Raw genomic sequence first — 20,693 nt, 5'->3', positions numbered from 1 at the left:
TACCTTCTTGTTTTGGACTCAAGCCATGTTTTGCTCCTCATTGCTTTGTTAATGGATCTCTCCTCTCTCTGTCAAGGTCGTCCTCTTTACTGTCTCCCAATCAGGAAACTCAAAAGGTCCACTGTAGTATTCAATGGAGTGGGAAGTCCATGCTTTCGATCTCACTTGCTATGTATCCACAGGTTTTAAGAATGGATTTGCTTCATCTATGTCCATTTTGCATGTGTTCTTCATCTGTGGTTTTGCTTGGATCGGACCCCTGGTCATCTAGTCCAGCAGTCTGTTCTCACAGTGGCTAACCAACAGCACAAGGAAGCCCACGAGTCTCCCAGCAGATGGTCTTCAGAGACACTGCCATCCAGGCTAATAGCCACTGATCCCTATGACTTCCATGAATTATCCAACCCTTTTTTGAAGCCAGCCAAGCTGGCAGCCAGCCCCACATAAAAAAAAATCCTTTTTTTCTATCCTGATTCTTCCAGGATTCAGTTTCATTGGGTGATACATTACCTGTCAGCTTCTTTGTAACATTACTGAAGGCATTACTGATTTCAGCTTTTTCAAAAAGCTAAGATTCCCTCAAGATATACATCTGCACAGCATCCTGGCCCTTCTGAACCTTTCTTGACCATATGTCCACATGTATCTGTCTGCATCACAGTATCTTCCCACAGCTGAGATAGTCCAAAGAGGGCTTAAGGAGCTGTGCTCTGGAAGTGGTGTTTTCCCTACTATCCCATATCAAATCGCAGTGTGTAGTCAAGGTAGAATATGCTGATTTGCATTAGGGAATTGGCCTGAAATAACATGGGTACCATGCTGGATCTTGTGGCTTCAGTGGATTTTGTTGATCAGTCCTTGGTCCTCTTTGGGCTACAAGGGAAACCAGAAGTTTTCTTTTTTAAATGGGGTGATTAGTTAACCTAGTGAGCATGAAGCTCTGAAACTATCAAGCTTGTCCCTGGTTTAAGGCATGTAAATGAAAGTGTAACTGAAAGGACTTGGCTCATGTACATCAGTGGCCTGCCTGGCAAGGGAGTCCTGCTGGTTGCTGTCCCAGGGATCCCCTGGTTCCTTGCTTTCCCTCCTTACATTTTGTTCTTGAGATAGCTTACAGCTCTGACACCAATCCTCACAGCTAAACACTTTGATCAAACTCCATCTCTTGAACAGCATCTGTCTAGTGACTGTATAAATCCAGAAGACCACTAGGGGGCAGCCAGGTTATACAAATAACCTTATTACTTTGCTCCACCTGGTGGCCAGTAGGTTGAACAATTTACTGATCCACCTGTACTTTCAAGGAGTAATAATAATAAAGTTCAATCAGTAAACAGTACTATGGGAAAGAACAAAATGCAGTGTGTGGAGCAACCAGAACCAGTTTGCGGGGGGGGGGGGTGTCATGTGCTAGATGACTTTGGGCAGGGCTTGGAATTTCAGCTGAGGACACCACAAATCATAGCCCTGGGATGTTGTGTGTTAAAGCTGTATGGACATTTGCAGCACAGACATTTTCTGGTGCACAGTGAAAGTCAACATGGGGACAGTAAGATACAGGATGATATGAGTTCTTGCCAGCAACAGGACAGGGGCAGGGGGAACATGGCAAAACACTTGTGCAGATATGGCCAGATTGAACATAACTCCTGGTGACCTCACAGACATGTCCATGTAGCTTTCTTGGCAACAGAAGGGTTTCAGTCTTGCCTTCTTCTGGAGGTTTTTTTTTAAACTTTGCAGGGTAGTCTACATCTCTGGCATTCTCTGGCGGTCTTCCCCGTTTAGCTTTTTAAGATCAACCAAGATCAGCAAGGGGCTGCCTATCTATCAACTTCCACATCTTTTTTGCTGAAGAATCCAACATGAGTCATAGCTCAAAACGATGGCTTCTTTCTGAATGTATTAACATGAATGTGTTACTAAATTATTTAGATGGTCTGGCAAACCTAAGAAGCATAAGGCTTGCAAGTAACATCATCGAATGCAATATCCCTTCCCTTCTTCATATTACAAAGGTGAGAAACGTCCCTGAAGCTAGTGCAGTGGAACTGAAAGGAGGAACAGGCATCATCAAATGAGATGCAGACACCCAGTGGAATTTGACCATCTTTGGGAAGTTTGACACTTGACTTGTCTATGTAAAACGCTGCCCAAAGTTTGATTTTCAAAACAGCTAGAATAATTGCCAGAGTTTGTTGTGTGAGATTTGGAAATGATGTCCCTCTTGGAATCGATTACAGCTGAAAATGCTGCTGCTGTGGCTACCACGACATCTCTTATCACCATCTGCTGGAAATACTAAAGGTTGGAGGCAGCCAACAACTTTATGACTTCTGTTAAGTGGATCTCTCTTCCTAGACCACAAATAAGCTATTTGTGTAAAGCTCTGCTGGGTGCCTTAAGTGTGTGTGCTTTATTAAACACATGTTCAGATAACCCCCAATAATGGTTTCACCCAATAAATACGTGTGCCAAACAGATCTACCTAATGCACTCATTACTGTGCAGATCACTTACTTGCATTTATTTGAAAAATACCCTTGTGCCACCTCCATATACAGCTTGTATTAACATGCTGGTTATGAGCCTGTTGAGATATGCACATTTTTATATATCTCTGTATAGATATAAAGGGTGATCTATCTATCCATCTAAGACACTACCCAACATTTCATCATGATTTAGTGTAAGCAAGGGACAGAAACCATAGGACAGCCATGTAAATGGAAGTTTGGGGTCCTGTCAGGATAGCTCAATGTTCAAGACTACCTACTAAATTATGGGGTTCTGAGTAATCTGAGATGCGGCTGGAATGGGGGAAACCAAGCCTTTGTGCTGTAATTTGGATCCACCATGAGAAGGGAGCTTTATATGCTCAAAATATGTCCTTGAAGGTAGTACTTTGGTGTAATCTAACTGGATTAATCCAAAGAATAATGGTGGGACATGAGAAATAAATCTGGTTCTACTGGGATCGATTTCAGATTGATTTAGAGGTGTTGTTGTGCCATCTACTTTGTCCAGAGCCTTTCCTGAAACCAGAGTAGAGAGACAGGTTCTGACATAGCTATAACAGGAGTGCAGATCAGAGGGCCAATCACTGACGTGTCCCTTGCAGTACCCAAGAGAGTATTTGGCCTTGACAGAAAAAAGTTGAATCGACTCTGATCTTAGATGCCTTGGAAGCCATTGTACAAGAAAGAGCCCCAAATCCCACATAGCCTCTTGTGAAATTCTGAAATCCCAGAAGTTCTTGTGCAAGATGACCAGAACAGTGTGACATTTTAGTGCAGTCATATTCACTGATATGCCAGGACTTTGGCGTTCTGATGTAAGATTTTGGAAATTTGCAGGGGGGAGCCGGGCAATCTTTTGGAAGTCTGCAGCTGCTGTACCATGCTCCAACGAATGGCCCAGGTGACCCATGCATTGGCAAAATGCAGAAAACCTGTGGCGCTTCCATCTCCCTTTGGCATCTCCTGGTTGCTGGGCCCAACAAATGTGGTTGGTTTTGGGCAATGGGCTTTCATGGTGGGAAAAGTCGGGACCATCCAGGTCAAACCCTTTGCATGAACCCAGAGTTTTGTATGTCCCTGCTCATATCTTTAGATTTTGTGCAGCTTGTATTGTTCATCCAGTCATGCTTGTTTAGAGGACGGTGTGTGTGTTTTCTCTGATGCCTCTTAAGACTGAACAGTCCCTGCAGAGCTTCATCATTATGCAGATTAGTATGATTGGATGTGCTCCCAGAGACTACTCTCTAGGCAACGTAAGGGCAGGAGGCAAGAGGAGGTAGCTGGTCCTTTGGTTCTGCAAGCTAGGATAATCTCCTGTGTGCCTAGAAGGGCAGAGGGGAAAAACAGATCAGGATTCCAGGCTGAATTGGTGGGAAATTATTCTTTGTCCATGAAACAGGTGAGCTGTAGGATTCACATAATAAGTTGCAAAGCTTGCAGGATAGATGTTACCAATCAAGCCGGAAGGAATTTTTTTTTGGAATTTATTCTTTGCATATTGAGGCCTTTTATGATTCATCAGTAAGTAAATATAAGCTAAGGGAGTGATTTGTTCCTAACAAGCTTATAAAATACTAGAGTCATTTGTTAGTTTATTGGTGTTCTGATTATAAACATTCCCATATGCACACTTCTTTTTGTCAAATTAACATTCAAAATACAAATACAGTTGCTCTGATTTTTTTAAAATCTTCATTATTTTTGTAACCTAAAATAGTAAGTGTGGTCTAGCAAAATATTTTGTGCATCACACATCTGGCAAACCAGCAGCTCTCTATAATCTTTCAATGCATATTCTGCAAGCTATTTTGTAGATATCTAATTTCGGTTTCTCTTCTGTTCTATCTCCTTCATTGATGGAACTCATTGGGCAGGTGAAGTTATTGGGGGACAGCATTACTTTGGGCCCCAAATGAGAGATTCCTTTTTTTTTTTTTTAACTTACACATATAAAAATAATGCAGCAGGGAATATGTTGTCTGAAATTCTGGTCTTCTGTTTTCAAGGTCGCCTAGTCTTCTGTCTGCTGTTCTTCTGTTTTTAGATATGGTTTCTCTCTGCAGTGTTTATCTTCTGTGTGCAAATGCTCATAGAGGTGCATTTATGTGACCCATCCCTTTGTGCAGTCCTGTGATGAAGCCCCTTCTATACCTTATTGACTCACCACCCTATCCAGTCAAATAATTTAAGTCCGTCCTACTTTTAGAACACATCCCTTGCATATTACTTCACATGCTGGTTTTCCTTACTAATGGAATTAATATCATATATTTCATCTTTCAAAGCTCCTTAGTCTTAAAAATGACAATGTTCAGTGTTTTATAGGTATCTCCTGTAAAAGCTCCAAAACTATCAGACTAAAGTTCTGGGAATCCCATAAGCTCTTCTGAGATTCATGGTCTCAGTACATCTCCTTGTACAGGAACAAAAACTTCACCAGTTCAGTACATCTAGAAGTAACTCAATTAAAATTTAACTTAATTTTCATAAAGTCTTATACAGAAGGATCTGCTCTGCATCTCCCTGATGCATATGCTGATCGGAAGGTAGGTATCCAGGAGATACTGTGATACAGTTCTCAACTGCTTAAATGAATCAAAATATGCACTTAGATATACAGGTAGACCTCATTTAGGGACCACAGTTGGGACTGGCAGCTCAGTCATTAAGCAAAGCGGTCACTAAGTGAAACTGTGATTGTGCTTATGATCTTCAGCTTTCCTTCGCTTTAGAGACCTGCGGAGGTTGTAAATGTGAGAATTGGTTGCAAAGTTACTTTTTCATCAACATCATAACTGTGAACAATCGCTAAACGAGGCAGTCGCTAAACAAGGACTAGATGTAGTTTGAGAGGTGGTGGTTGTTTTTTAAATGTGGATTAATGTGAACCCAAGATAAAATGATGCAAGCATTGGATGGAGCAATGGGTAAAAAACTGATGGAAGTGACAGAGACTCCAAAATGGATCCCGTATACTTTCTCCACAGGGGAGATTATAAGATGCCACCCCACCTCCCCCTAACTTTTCAGCAGCTCCTCAGGATTAATCTTGGCAGCGTAGCTAGTGAGCTGACTCCAAAAAGGCAGTGACAGTTGGTTTGTTACCTACTGTGAACACTGAATGGTGGTTTGGGGAATAGTCTCTGTGAATATCTTTTACCCTTTTTAAAACTAGCTTTTCTTTCCTTGGTTGTTTGAGCACTGTAGTGAAGTTCTGGCCAACAATTCTGTGGAAGGACAGCCCCTAACAAATAGTCAAGAATGAAGAACATATATGAATTCCCACCTCCACCATAAAATAGTTCCAAAGCCTTTGAAATTCCAGCTCATCTTGTTGCCTTTTTTTTAAAGTAATACCTAGACATATCAAGCTCCCAGTGTTATCATTTTTCATTAAAATGATGTTTCTAACCACTGCAGACAGCTTTCATATCCCTTGAAAACATAATAGTAAAATTGTCATAAGAATGAAGCAGGCTTAGAAGATTTTATTAACCAATCTCCAGTTCATAAAAGACATCAGCCTTGTGCCACTCTAGATTATATAAATGTATTTTGAAAGCAAAATTCTATTTCTGAAAGGAAGAGAGCCAATAATCATAAGCACTAAGTTGCCAGTGGAAAATGAGAGGAGAGAATGAAGACGTAAGGGTCAAGAATAGGCAACATGGTGCTTTCCAGATGTATTAGACCACAACCTCTCGTAATTGACCCAACTGGCTGGACCTGGTGGGAGTTATATCCAAAACATCTGGAGAGCACCCAGTTGCTGCCCACTTCTTTCCTGCATAGATGATGACTAGATGATGTTGTCAATTTATTTAGTAACAGTTATGATCAGCCTTCGATTGGGGATGTGTGAATTGTGTTGGATAGTAAACAAGAGACATAGTATGAGAAGGCATATTTCTAAAACATTAGGAGTAATTTCAATTAAGATAAACTAGAACTCATTCTTACCATTTCCATGTTATGTTGGCTAAAGTTGGGAGACTCAAGATGCTCCATTTTAAGTTTCATGTGTTCCTAGACATTTGAATTCAGGTCATCCTAGCACCTATCTGACACTCTGTCCATAGCAGTAGATAAGATTTCCTTCAGGCTTCTAATTAAGTAGGGGAGAGAGAGAGAGAGTTGAATGTTGATATCTGTGAGTACTTGAGGAATTACCCCTGTTTAGAAATGAAGCAACCCCTTACTATTTGATTACTAGAAAAGTGCAACTTGAGACATCTAATTAAAACAGCAATCTGGTGGAATGTCAGAAAACTTTTTGGAATAAGCTTTTGTGGACTAGAGATTACGCCATGCATTCAGTTGAATGAACTCAAAATAAATGTGTAGTCTCTGAGGTGCTGCAGGACTCCTTGTTGACTTTCTTTGTGTGACCTTTATGTCATTGCACTTTTTAAGCCATACGTGCTATTTCAGTTTATCCAAATGACTCTCTGCATGAAGCTCTCTCTTAGTCACTCACATGTTTCTTCTATCATCAGAGGTCAGTTGCGTGATCAGCACAGAACAAAGACCTTCTCTTTAGCGGCACCCCATTTGTGCAACTGCCTCCCCAGATACTGGTTCTTCTTTTTCTCCCAGCCTACCAGATAACACATCTTTTACTTCATCAAGTAGTGTGATATTCCTTAAGCTTCAGCTGGTTGCCCTGCCCTTTATCTTTTCTATCCCTACTTTTATTTAACTACCTATTTTATATTATTTTAACTTAATTTTCTTACTTTTGTATTGCAAATTGTGATTTTTTTTTTTTTAAGTTCGAGGGCATGTCATAGTGGGTTGAATCATAGACGTTGGAATGATAAAAATCTCCCATTTGCTAATTACTCCAGCATTTATTTTCCAGTCAAAAGAAGCCTCCCCACATTTTTCAACTGGCTTTTTAGGTGGCTGTGCATTATTTGACTGGTGGATGGGCAAAAAGGCAGGCTAAATATCAACATAAAAATAGAAAAAGCACACGTCTCTGTATGTCTTTATTATCCATTGGGTCTATGCAAGGTTGCAAAGTGGTATGCGGTCATTAAAGGCAGGAGGCACGTTAAGTGCAGCACAATCGCCTTGGCAAAGAATTTCTGCCTCTACCTGTGTAAATAAGTATGGATAGTTTTCTTTATAATATGTGACTGGATTATTTTCCAGCTGATCTCCAATTCTTGCCCCAAGTGGCCAACAGATCAAAAAAAGATAAGGGTCAGTTACAAGGTTGAGCTCATTCTCCGTTGCTATGGTAACTGACCTCCAGCAATCCTCGGAGGACCTACACCCAGTTCCCCAGGTGAAGCTTTGGCTTCCCATGTCATCAATCCCATGCTTTTCACAAACCCAGCCTCCTTAATTGTCAGGGAGCTGTTCCAAAGAGTTCCTTTGTCCCATTTCTTCCTTGTAAGGAACACACAAACTCATTTGTGACTCCCAAAGGGGTCTGGGTGAGAAAGCGCTTACGGGAGGTGCAAGGGGGAGCAAGGCAGTGGGGGGGGGGAGAAGAATTTTCATTTGTCCAGAAGGATATAGGAGAGCATTCTCTGGGGGAAATGGTTGTAGAAAATGATGACAGGTTGCAAGGAAGTACTGTTTTCTTCCTGGTTTCCGTGGCACAACGTGACGGTAAAATGTTGCCCAGAGCATTTTGCAACTTCAGAAAGGGACGACCGGCGAGTATTAAGGTCCAGACAACATACAAGAAGCAAGGTTTGCTTCAATGGCACGTGAAAGTAAGGGTATTCTGCCATGAGAACGGCTGTTAAATTAGCTGAGGAGGCAAGATTTGCTTTCTTGCTGATGCTCTAAAGAGTCCTTTGCCTGGAATTTGGTCCTGTTATCTTCTCTGCAGTGTTTAATGACAAATCAATACTGTAATTGTGTTGTCTGTCTGGAGTGTGAAATGAGCGCCTTCCGCACCCTAGCTAAATTAGAAAGGCAGGGAGGTTCCTTGGAATCGGAATAAATTCAGTTGTTCCTCTCCTACCTTTTTAGAAGGTGAAGTCATGAATAAACAATGTTGTGGTGTATTGAGATTCGGGAGGGCGTGGTGTGCTGTGGTGTTTTGTGTTGTTGTTGCTGTGGTGAAAAGATGCCTGAAAGAACAACTCCATGCCTGTTCTGCAAAGCCATCCCTGTAATTTTAGAAGTAACAACCCTTCATCAATTTTTTTTCCTGTGCCGTCACTACTAGATCTGTATACTGTGTGCCTATTAAGGTTCGGCTTGAATTTGTTGGGGTGGAGAAGGATGAAAAGATCACCAGATAGGGCAGGTTTTCACTGAATGGCGGAAGGATCTATTTAATATTTGCACCAGATTTCAGCCTTTAAGGGTGATAATTAATGAAGAGGTTGATGCACCTTGTCCTTATGTATAAAACATGCCCACTGTCATTACCCTGTTTTATTGCAATGAAGCAGAAATGGGCCATCCTGGCAGGGGGAAACCATGGGATTTGCACGCTGAAGTCAACAATGAGGCTCAAAGGCAGGGGAACATGGCCTTCCTACTCCTCTCCTTCAGGCAGACTTTTGCTGTTATGAAACCAAGCTGTAGAGCGGATGGCTTTGTTTGGTTCTTAGAAGCTGCTAGAATAGCAGTGATCTTTTTCTTAGTTTACCCAAAATAGATACGTGGTGCCCAAAATAAATAAGTAGTAGCCCGTCATCCCGTATTAGTTACTCGGTGGGGTGTCCCTTTTATGTTGTCATTAATATAGTTTATAATTGTAATCTCAATAGCTTCTAGAACGGAGGCTTCACACCACATTATACATAATAGAGAGGTCCAGTCCAGAGGGTTTCCTCCCATCCCCATGCCCGTTTGTTTGCACGTCCTTTCTCCGTGAGACGATGCCTAAAGTGGCTTGCAGTTCATCAAAGGAAGCCTGGTAAATATAAGAGTTAAAAAAAGAGCACCCAATGGGAACAATTATGAATATTGAAGTGTCAGTTGTCCTCCTCTCTCTTATGGGATGATAGTGCTGAGTGTAATTCTTATTAAATATACCGGGTTTTGCCACTGGAAATAAAACACACTTGACTGACAGAGCATGATGCCACCGTGAAGAAGGGGAGAGAGCCAAGCCGTGGGAAACACGTGGCCTTTCCACGGCTTGTTTGGTGCTTTTGAACTGCGGGAGCTGAATTTCACCATTGCTGCTCAGCCCGGCGACTGACCCTCCTCAGTTCCCCCTCGGTAACAGGCATAAATTAGGGATCTCCAAATTCCAATCTTTTAGTAACAGTGGGCACCGCCCAGGTTTCACCTTCAGCTTTCACATAATCAGCTCTCGCTCCTACTAGCTTTCCCCCAAGACCAGTATGGAAATAAGTATATATGTCTGGAAGGGATCAAATGCTTTTGGAGACAAAAGTAGGTACCGGGAACATTGTAGAATGCTATCATCTCCCCACGATACTTTTACACAAAGCATTCTGTTTCTCTTTTGGCCTGACACAGTTTCTGCCAGATAAAATCCCGCAGGCCTACTTGTTTTAAACAAGGACCACGTTCTCTCCCTCTCTTCTTCTCCCCTCTCTCTCTTTGTATGGAGAAATGAAGTGTAAAATTAATGCTTATTATTCTGAACTTGGGAGACGGAGAAAGAGACCTGAAGAATCTCTGATTGGAAGCCGTGTTTGTTCAGCTCTGAATCAACAGATCCGTGAGCAGATTGAGGGTTTAAGGAGAGTAATGCTGGAAGGCAGGCACAGTGAGGGGTAGAAGCCTGCTTTTTATGTCAAAAATGAGAGGGATTGTGTATCATTCACCTATTAGGTTGGTCTCTCTTCTAGGTACCTGCTGAGCTGGCTCTTCGGCTCCTCCTCTCCATATTTCTCCCTCCCAGATAGGGAATAAATAGGGAGGAAATAATGAAGATCTCCCTTCATTTCATGTTCAGCCACTAAATTGCCAGCACCATTAAGCTGACTTGGCCTCCTTGTAAGCAATCTTCTCTCATTCGAGCCAGCTATCCTCCAACAACCTGCTGGTTCCCAGATTTCAAGTTTTCTATTGATTGAATTATCTCGTTTAGATGGTTCTTCTTTCAAGGTGGTGGAGCACATGGATCTCTCTGTCTCTGTTCCATCTTCATAATAATTTTGTGAGGTGGGGCAAGCTGTGAGATGGGAGAGTAGGCAGTTAGTCCAGAGAGTTTCAGGCACTTGGAGAACTTGGGTTTCTAAGAACTGTGGAAAACGTGGCTCTTGGGTATCATTGCTCTATGAGCCTCTCTGGTTGACATGTAGACATCAGTTAGCATAGCCATTTACTAAGAATTCAGGGAATTCTAGACTTAGATGACTGCACAACAGTGTGCTGAGCATTTGTTTATTTGTTAGATTTATATCTTGTCTTCCACTCAGGGGCTCAAGGTGGTATGCATAACGTTCTTTCTTCCTATTTTCTCCACAACCTTATGAGGTAGGTTGGGCTGAGAGTGAATGGCTGGTCCAAAACCACCCAGTGAGCTTCTGTGGCTAAGGATGGACTTGGATCTCCCCTGTGCCAGTCCAAAACCTTAACCACTACACCACACTGGCACTCTAATGGCAATAGGGTAACATTTGTATTCTTACGGTCATAGGATAACACTGAAATACCTTGTGGTAGAGCACATGTCTGGTGCACAGAACCCCCAGATTTCAATCCTCAGCTGATGTTGATAAGACTAGGAGAACCTTTGGGCCATTACTGTCGGTCAGAGTCGCAATATGACCGATGAATAATCTGATTTAGTACAACTCAGCTTCCTAGGTTTTTGCGATTCTCTCTTTGGCCCTTTTGGGAAATATGAAAAGGGAAATATTTCCCATGCTGAACTATAGTACTTTCTGGTTTCTTTTTCTTTCTCTCCCTCTACTTTTGTGTGCGTGTGTTTCTTGTTAGATGGTTTCATTGACATAGAAAATATATAATGGACTCCTGGGGGAATGCAAGAAGAAGAAGAAGAAAGAACAGGGAGAAGAAGGCCTTATAATTCAGACGTGGATTTGCAAATCAAAATGTCTTGCCTCTCTGGGATGAATTTCCACATCTGTGGGAACCTCTTATATTTGTATTATTTTTTGTTTGAGTTTTGTTTGGCATGGCTTTAACCGTTTGCAGTGCTTCCACTGCCTGCCTAAAAGGGCAGACAATTAGCGTTATCCCAAAATGAGAATACTGGGAATATAATTCCCCACGGTGTATTTGGTTGTTTGGCTTATGGTGAGTGCTGATTGTGGTGTTGTTGGTTAAAGATTGTGCTGTGCAGCAGGAAGCGTCTGGGATTAACCCTTCCTCAGCCACGCAGCCACAAATGAGTCAGCCTTATATATTCCGACCACACCCCCATGTGCAAAATAGGGCAATAACACCGCCTTACCTTGTGTGGGAATATCAGCAAAACAGTGTAAAGTAGGCTAAATCCATTACTTGTGGAAAGACGGTGCTTGTGCTCTCGCTCTTGTTTTTATGTCGAGCTAAGCTTCTCCCCACATTTGAGGCTAGTTCTGCATCCTTTTCAGCTGACCCCCGTGCTGTGTTGAACTTTCCCATCAGCAGAGCTGTGAATGGTAGCTCTGTGGTTAAGCCCATCACTCTGGTTATTGCTAACCAGAACATGAAATATTGGCAATTTGCCAGCTGAGTGCTAACCGAAAACGCCAGCTGCTCCAATTTGCATATTTAACCAAAGAGCTGTTAGCTGTGATTAACAGAGGAATGAAGAGGTGATGTGTGCATTCACACTAACCACGCAGAGTGGCTTAATGCGTAATGTGGAACTGCCCTGTATCTGCTGATTGCATTTTGATTTTACCATTTCAGTAGAATAAACCTTTAAGCTGCAAGAAAGCCGTGTTTGAAGCAGCAGTGCAAAAACCCACAGCCCAGGTCTGTCATTTTTATAGCTCCCCAAATGGGTGAAACCAACTTTATTGGCTCTTTTTGGCATGTGGGGGGTTGGGAGGTTTTAAGGAGCAAAATGGATCCTTTACACATCTACACCCTTAATGCGCCCATTTTATCCGTTACAATTTCCAGCCACTCGCTCTCCAAAACCTGGCCCACTTTTTGACCTGGCCCACTTTTTCTCTCGCAGCCCTTGTGCAAAAGAATAGGGTGCATTCATGGACTAAAGGCACATGATGCAGCTCTCCTAATGACAGGGACTAGAAGAAGACTTCTGGTTTGAACTCGGCCTGACCGAGCCAGCTAAAGTCACATTACTTGAACATTTACTGTTTGGGATGATATCTGGAGAAGCCGAAAAAGCTCACATTGCAATGTGATATAACAGATAGAGTCAGCCGCCGACGTAAACACTTGCCTCAGTAGCTCTCAGCAATTTTTCCAGTTCTGTAGGTTCTTCTTCATATTACTTCTTTTTTTTTGGTGGCTTGGAGTCAGTGTTGACTCCTGATGACTACCTGGACTAGTCCCTGCAGTTTTCTTGGCAAGATTTTGGAAGTGGTCTCCTGTTGCCTCCTTGCTAGGGCTGAGAGAAAGGGACTGGTCCAGGGTCACCCAGCTGGCTTCATGCCTAAGGTGGGACTAGAACTCAGGGTCTCCCGGATTCTAGCCTGGGGCCTTCACCGCTACACCAAACTGCCTCTGTCTTACATTGCGCTGTTCTAATTCCAAATAATGGGATTCAAGAGCCTTGGGAATCTAGCATCACTATGAGAATGGAGGAGAAATGCTATATATGGCGTCTCCATTGTAGGCTTGTGTCAAAGGGGTGAAAATAAGGTGCAGAAGACTGTGAACACAGAAGATTGCATTGAAGCTAATCTGCCACTCAAAACCAGGGCTTGGCTTTGCACACTGCAAAGCATTTTGCAAATAAGGTTACAGCGCCCTTAGGAATAGCGCTATGTGATTATGTAACATTATTCCCAGGGATGTTTCTGAGTGGAAAATGGATGCATTTATTCACACCTCCCCCTCCAAAAAATTACCAATATTCTCTGTTCCTTTTTTGCTGGGGGAAAGGTCGCTCTTCCCCTCACCCCTCGCTCTGCACCCTCCCTCCCCCCCAGCCGCTACCCAACCTTGGGGAAAAGTAGCTCCTCTCGGCATCCTTGTAGATCCAGATAGATGCTGCTGCTCTTTGTGTTGTGTTTCGTTCTTGTGTTGTCTGTTGGAAGCCTGTTCTGCAGAATATTTTTCATGCGTTCTCTACAAGCTGCAAGAAACTGGAATGACGGGACTAAAAGCAAACATGAAAGGGGGAAGACAACTATCATTAATTGCCCGACTTAGAACTGAAATGTGAAAATGTCACTGGCTCCGGCTATCATTTCTGGACTCCTGATGTTTTTCTACCAGGCCCACTTCTATTTTTGACCTAGGTGTGATGCCGGTTGTAAGTGGGGCAATCCTTTTCAAGAGTCTCATGCACTTCCTTTTCCCTTTCAGGATTGGCTGGACGTTCTTTGTTTGGGTTTTCTCCTTGTCCTTGTCCTTTTCCTTTTCTCCTCCCTCCCTCCCTCCCTCTCATTTCCTTCCTTCCTTCCTCTCATTTCCTCCCTCTCATTTCCTTCCTTCCTTCCTTCCTTCCTTCCTTCCTTCCTTCCTTCCTTCCTTCCTTCCTTCCTTCTTCTCATTTCCTTCCTTCCTTCCTTTCATTTCCTCCCTCCCTCCCTCTCTCTCATTTCCTTCCTTCCTTCCTTCCTTCCTTCCTTCCTTCCTTCCTTCCTTCCTTCCTTCCTTCCTTCCTTCCTTCCCTCCCTCCCTCCCTCCCTCCCTCCCTCCCTCCCTCCCTCTCATTTCCTCCCTCCCTCCCTCCCATTTCCTTCCTTCCTTCCTTCCTTCCTTCCTTCCTTCCTTCCTTCCTTCCTTCCTTCCTTCTTTCCTTCTTTCCTTCTTTCCTTCTTTCCTTCTTTCCTTCCAGATATGGTCTTTTGTGTGGTTTTGGGAAACCAGGACAGCGTAGATCACATTGTCACTTCCATCCATGTGGAAGACAGAAATGCCCCTCAAGTTTGACTGGAGGCTGTACACTCCGAATGCACTGCACAAGCGCTATGCCGTACACATGCTTTTGTAGGAAGAACAGTGTCTCTGGGTTCCCAAAAGCTGCCTGAACTGGCATTTATGATTTCTCACCGAATGCTGCGTTTCAGACGCTAATCTGCTGTGTCACTAACAAGTTGTATCATTTGACCCTTGCAGAGGAAGGCATCAATCATGAGTGCAAGCTGTGTAACCAGATGTTTGACTCTCCAGCAAAGCTCCTGTGTCACCTGATTGAGCACAGCTTCGAGGGGATGGGAGGTACATTCAAATGCCCTGTTTGTTTTACAGGTAAGACAGCCGGTCCTAGACAAGTACTCAGTGTGCATGGCTTGATCCAGAAATGACACACAGGGGAGTTTTAAAATACAGTGTTTCTTTTCATGCAAGCTAGGAAGGGTGGGGGAGAAGACATCCTGGCATGAAATAGAATATCCTCTTTCAAACTAGATATACCTGGAAGACAAACTCCTCGCCCCCTTTCATTTTTCCCTTTTTTCCATCATGGGCTCAGGTTTTCAATATGATTTCCAAATATGCGTAGTAATTTACAGTGGGGGCTAGGGATTGCCCTCAGTGTGGAAAATATGAACTGCAGACCTTCTTAGCTTCAATGGGGGCCAGTTCTTCTCCAAATCTGTTGGATGGAAAGCCCCATAATTCCAAGCTAGTATGTGGAGGATGCATAGGGAAGATCGTTATGTGGTTGCCCTGCCCAAATTTGAGAAATTATTTTTTTAATATCCGTGTACTATGTACCTAGGATGTACCAAGTATGGACTTGAGTCAGAGGTGTCAAGAAAATAGATATAATGTCTTCCCTGCTTCCCCCTGTTTGGCATACCATGTCGGGTTTTGCTTACAGTTTGTTGAACAAGCCATTGTGGTCTAGTTTGCACAGAATGCTAAACCATCAACAGGCTACAAAAAGTGAGTTAGGAAATAATTCTAAGCCACAAACATCCCATGTTATGTTTTAGCATTGGGAACAAACCTAGCCTCTCTTGTAACAATGAACCAAATTACGGTTAAAAGATTAAACATTAATGGTAGGTAGCATTCATTAAATTTAGGTTGGTGCAGATAGGTCTCTAAACACTGGAAGGACAACTTTTAGGTGTCACTCATTTGGTAATCTGCCTTATTTGTGTTTTTTTTCTAAAGGTACCCCCCCACACACAAAAAAAAACCTGTTTGGCAAGTGCCATGGAACTGACTAAATAGTTCTCCTTAACTGCACTGAACTTTCTGTAGATTTTAATTTTAAATTATTAGGGGAACCCAGTGAAAAGGAGCCATAAATTTTGGGTTGAATCCTCACTGGATTCCCACTGGGTTGGGTCCCACTGAAATCAATATGAAAAAAAATTGCAGCCTGTAACGAAACCCTATTGACTGAGTTCCCCCATCATGTTAAGCCACACAATTTTTGGTTCTGTTTTTTGGCTGAGCACAATTGTGCTTCCATCAACTAATTTATCCAGTGGTTTTAGCTGTGGCTTTTTGTTTAGCATATTCTGGGTGAAAGCAGCCAATCGTGGCTTGATCAATCAATCACAGTTAAACAAAGCCTTGGTCTAATGTTACATGTGGTATATATGTGAATCTAACTTAATTTGGATCTGAAACTTAGTGTATTATTTTTTAAAAAATGAATAGGAAAGAAAACGAAGGCACAGCCTATTTTGGATCAGTCCATTGTAGAAACAAGTTCATTGCTGGGGTTATGTTTATACCAAGTCAAAGGTACAGATGTTCAAAGCGGGTGTCCTTGGTTATGATGGCCATTCTCTGTATCTCTGACCATGTCCTTGTTTTCTTTGTCATTTTCCTTAGTTTTTGTACAGGCAAATAAATTGCAGCAACATATCTTTGCTGTCCATGGACAAGAGGACAAAATTTATGATTGTTCGCAGTGTCCACAGAAGTTCTTTTTTCAGACTGAACTTCAGGTACGCCTTTTTGTTCCCCTGAAGAGGAATGTATACAAATTCCTTTTGCTGTATCCGCTGTGATTATCTGTGAGAAATGAACTAATTGTGAGCAGGTATCAAGACAATCTCCTTCTACATTCCCCTTACCCCTCTCTGTTCCTGTAATAACAGGAAATTCTCTTCTCCTCCTTGAGTACAAATGCAAAACAGGAGAAGGGCCCTTCTGAACCCAGGCGCCATAAATAAATAAGACCCAACAACTTTAATCACTCGCTGTGAGGATTTCTTTTGGCAATGCAACTGAAGCACAATGTAAATAATTTCTTCCCATTGTTCAATAATTTAAGGAAGGATTAGCATACAAAAACTCAACCATCATGTTCCCGCTCTTCCACTGCTTTCCTTTCTTCCTCCTCTTCTCCCTCCCCATCCCTTTTGGAATGAATGTTGTCTTTGAGGTGAAGGGGCTGACACCACAATGGTTCCCTATCTGAGAGTCCAAAATGTTATATATTCATATTATAGACTGGATATGGTTCAAAACTCAGGAAGTGAGTTGTGGCAGGATGAAGCCAGAGGCATAAGAACCTCTCCTCAAAGCTGCAGGCTAATCCTTCCTGTTGGGCAGAAATTTAAGCAAGTAGGAAATGCTAGAGCAAAAGCTTGCAGGTGGTCCTGGAACCGAAGGTATAAGTCTGAATTGCATCATTTGAAATTCCAAGGTTGCTCACAGCCTCTGACGTCCTCGGATCAAACCCACAAAAAGTTGCCACTGTAGTTTTTATCATGACAGAAGGCAGGGAGAGCGATCATATTAACTGAATTGAAGGAATTTAAGTGAAATCAAGCCAATTTTAGTTTTTGTTTTAGCTCCAGCCCCTTCTCAACCCCAACTTCATTTGCTTTTATGAGCGTGGTACCTGAACCAGAAAAAGCCATGCATCCTTAGTGTAAACTCAAAAAGATGGAGGAGGGGGGGGGAGGGCAGGAAATTCCCTCTAGAGATTAACAAGATTTAGGGCAGATTAACACATTCCTTCTCTGCCTCATTCAGTGCCATCTGGTGAAGGGTGAAGCTATACAGAGGCATGCTCAAAGTTTCTCTTCCCTCTGCATTATTAAACCAAGTTAACCTGATGTCTCCCTAGCTCCCGTATTAATACACAGATTAGAATGCAGGATTTCGATGTTGCATTTCTCTAGATTTTGCAGTGCAGCCAAAGTTTCAGATGAGTAGATATTTAAAAAATGAAATTTAGGAGAAAAGACATTTAAGAAACAGTGCATTTGGCTTGGGGAAAAAAAAGGAAAATATATTTCAAGGCAGATGTTCACACATTGCAATTAATGCGGAAATGGAGCCAAGGTATGAATGAACATGTGTGAAATTAACATTGAAATGGACTGACTTGTCCATCTCTGGTCATATGCATATAAACCAGGCTTCACCAACCTATATATGGTGCCTTCCATATATGTTGGACTGCACAGCTAACAGCTATGGCTGATTTGTAATTCTGGCAGTTACGGTCTCAGCACACCTGGGACACACCAGGTTGGAGAAGACTAACCAAGGCTTGTTTCTGCCAATTCACAGATGAGGTGGGAAGCCTGTGGCTGCTCATTTTGGCCTATAGATTCAGTTCACATGATTAAATCTTCCTCTGTTAACTAACAAATGCTAAGCCCTGAACAAAAGAAATGAGTTGATGGAAAGAAGTGGCTTTAGCAGAGACTTTTTATGTACGAGGATGCTGGTCAGACTCTCATTCTGGACACCACACTAAAAAGGATTCAGACACATGGAAAGAGATTTTTTTTAAAAAAGGGGGGGAATGAGAAGAATTAAAGGGATGGAAATTGAGGGAAGTGATGGGGGATTTGATTCTTCAGATATGTGGAAAAAGTAGGGATTTTCACCCCTTTGGATCCAAAACCAAAAGGCTGTTTCAGAGCGAGAGTGAGTCTCTATGATACGCCTGTCAGCACCTCTTTAAAGAAGCTGTGTGGCTTCTCAGGCTTGCAAGGTAGACAAATCAAGGATCAGGCAAGATGAGTGCTTCAGGTATGTCACCCTTTTGGCACCTCCTTAATTGTGCATTTCCTGGGATTGCACAGCTACTGTGTAAGCCCTGGAGAAGATACAGCTTCTTGAAAGAGACGCCCTCAGGAACGATATGTGCACCCGTGCCTGCTTTGAAGAAATGTTTTGGCTTTGGATCAGAAGCACTGCAAGTCCCTATTGAAAGGCCATCACTAAAAAGAGAGAGAGAGAGAGAGGGAGCCTGTGCCTGTTTTCTGTCTCCCTAAAGTGCAAGATCTGGAACAATGGGTTGAAGTTACAGGAAGGCAGATCCCAAACGAGTGTGAGAAATGCCTTAACATTAAGGCGAGGACAACCAGTGACTGAGAGACACGGTGAGCTTCCCTTCGCTGGACAGCCACCTCTTCTGGGAGCTTCAGATAAAGCTTTTGCACCTAGCATGGTGGTGGATTCTGTGGCCTAAACAGTCCCTTTCATCCCCAGGATCCCATGTGAGCACTGCTTACATGGACACAAAGATAGGTCCGCAGTCCGATACGATATAACAGACACAAGTTTTCCATCTCTTCCATTGCTTGACTATGCAGAGCCACGATGGCCACTTTTACTGGTTGCCCCAAGCCTAGCATGTTCTTGAGGCACATTGGTGGATGGCATTGGTCCCTTCAGTTCCCTGGTTAACCATTATTCAATATGTACAGCAGTCTTGGGTCTACAGCAAAACATGGACTAACTCAAGGGACCTGGTTAAATTCTTTTACCTCTGCAGCTCTGCCATCTACGTTCCTTGAGGTTGTGTTTCGTGTGGGTTTTTTTTTTTTTTTTAATCCTGCCTCGCCGTTTCACAGCAGGGGTGTCAGTGACAGCTGCAGTTCGTGTTCCCCTGATGCTCCTAAATACCTGAGGCCAGCCTCTGGCACAAGAACTCTGGGTAATCCCTCTTGGATGCCTGCACCCTCCTGTTCCAGCAATCTGTGGCTGAACAGATGTGATTTTGGCTCTCAGTAAAAGGAGATTTTCAAAGAGTAGGCCCTAGATTAGTTGCTGCTAAAATAGCCTCCACAAGTTGACCTTCAGCAAGGAGCCTGCTCCGAGGTGAATAACTATTTCATTGTTTGCAAATTGCTCTGGCCCTCCTGGTGTTGCACCATCCCTAAATGCCTCCATTCCACCTTGGGTTTTGTTTTTTAAGAGAGTTTTTAAGGGATAACCCCAAGCATTCTCTTTCCTGGCCTCTCTCGTTCTTTGTATGTTAAAGACTTTAAAATTCTTCCCGATATCTCTCCTGGTTCGTTTCAGTCTCTTCGCTTTAGACGCTATAAGCCACGATGCACTTAAAACTTTGCAAACAATGGCCAGATATATGCTTATGTGTATCTTTTCCAATTCCCAAAGTGCTGGGTCTTTTCTCCTGCTGTCAGGCTGTAGAGGGGGGGACGGGTTGATCTTTTCACTTCGTTGATTTTGTGTTCGTTCTCCCTCTTAGGGATTTTCTTCCTTCACCTTGTACTGGCAATCTCATTTGCATAAGTTACAAAAGTTTTAACTGTACCTTGTTAATATTTGAATAAAGTTAGCAGGGTGGGTTTTTTTTTGTTTTTTGTTTGGTTCAGCTTGGTTTCTGTGCTGTTAAATATCCTGGTTCCCCCCAAAAAAAGAAATCAAGAGCGTGGTTCAGAAAGGTGGATTTATTTTTATATAAAAATGGGAGAGAGATTCTCCATCCCCTTTCCTTTTTGTCTTGCTAAAGTGGCCACAAATAATTTCTATCAAACAATGCTTTTGGGGGCAAAGTACTTTATTACAAGAGTAATAATTCAGGCTTGCAAAGGGACCTGATTCCAAGTATAGAATTGTATTGTTAGCGGTTTGCTATTTCTTACAATCAAGGTAAAGTGTATCAAGTAGCTTAGATACCTTCACCCATCGGTGCTTATATTAGCATCATTTCATCTGGATCATCACCATCATTTTCTTGTTAAGAAAGGAATAACTTCCAGTGCGGTTAAGACAACCCTGTGCTGGAGAAGGACACTTCAACTACCACCATCTTAATTTTCCCCCCGAATTGCTTTGACTGTGTTGCTAGTTTTATTAGCTTCCATTCTTCCAAACTGGTCTTGAGAAAGGTATGGAAGTTTGCAGGCTCTGTCAGACAAGGGGCTGTGCCCATGGATCAATTGCAAGGACATT

General features: G+C 42.6%; 1 protein-coding gene across 2 annotated transcripts in view; it reads left to right on the top strand.

The window, feature by feature from the left end:
* The window catches only part of ZNF423 (zinc finger protein 423), a 236,775-nt gene that overhangs the window by 190,709 nt on the left and 25,373 nt on the right, over positions 1-20,693 (top strand). For both annotated transcript variants that reach the window (XM_088136113.1, XM_088136114.1), the window contains 2 exons: positions 14,682-14,813; positions 16,359-16,474. In XM_088136113.1, coding sequence (XP_087992239.1) covers positions 14,682-14,813; positions 16,359-16,474 — 248 coding nt within the window. The remainder of the gene's footprint in view (positions 1-14,681; positions 14,814-16,358; positions 16,475-20,693) is intronic.

The sequence above is a fragment of the Python bivittatus genome, unplaced genomic scaffold, assembly GCF_059951505.1.
Source record: "Python bivittatus isolate LINGU-HERP-01145 unplaced genomic scaffold, Pbiv_v1 ctg000190_np1212, whole genome shotgun sequence".
Taxonomy (NCBI): Eukaryota; Metazoa; Chordata; class Lepidosauria; order Squamata; family Pythonidae; genus Python; species Python bivittatus.
Note: the sequence above shows the minus strand (reverse complement) of the source record. Positions and strands in the feature narration are given on the sequence as shown.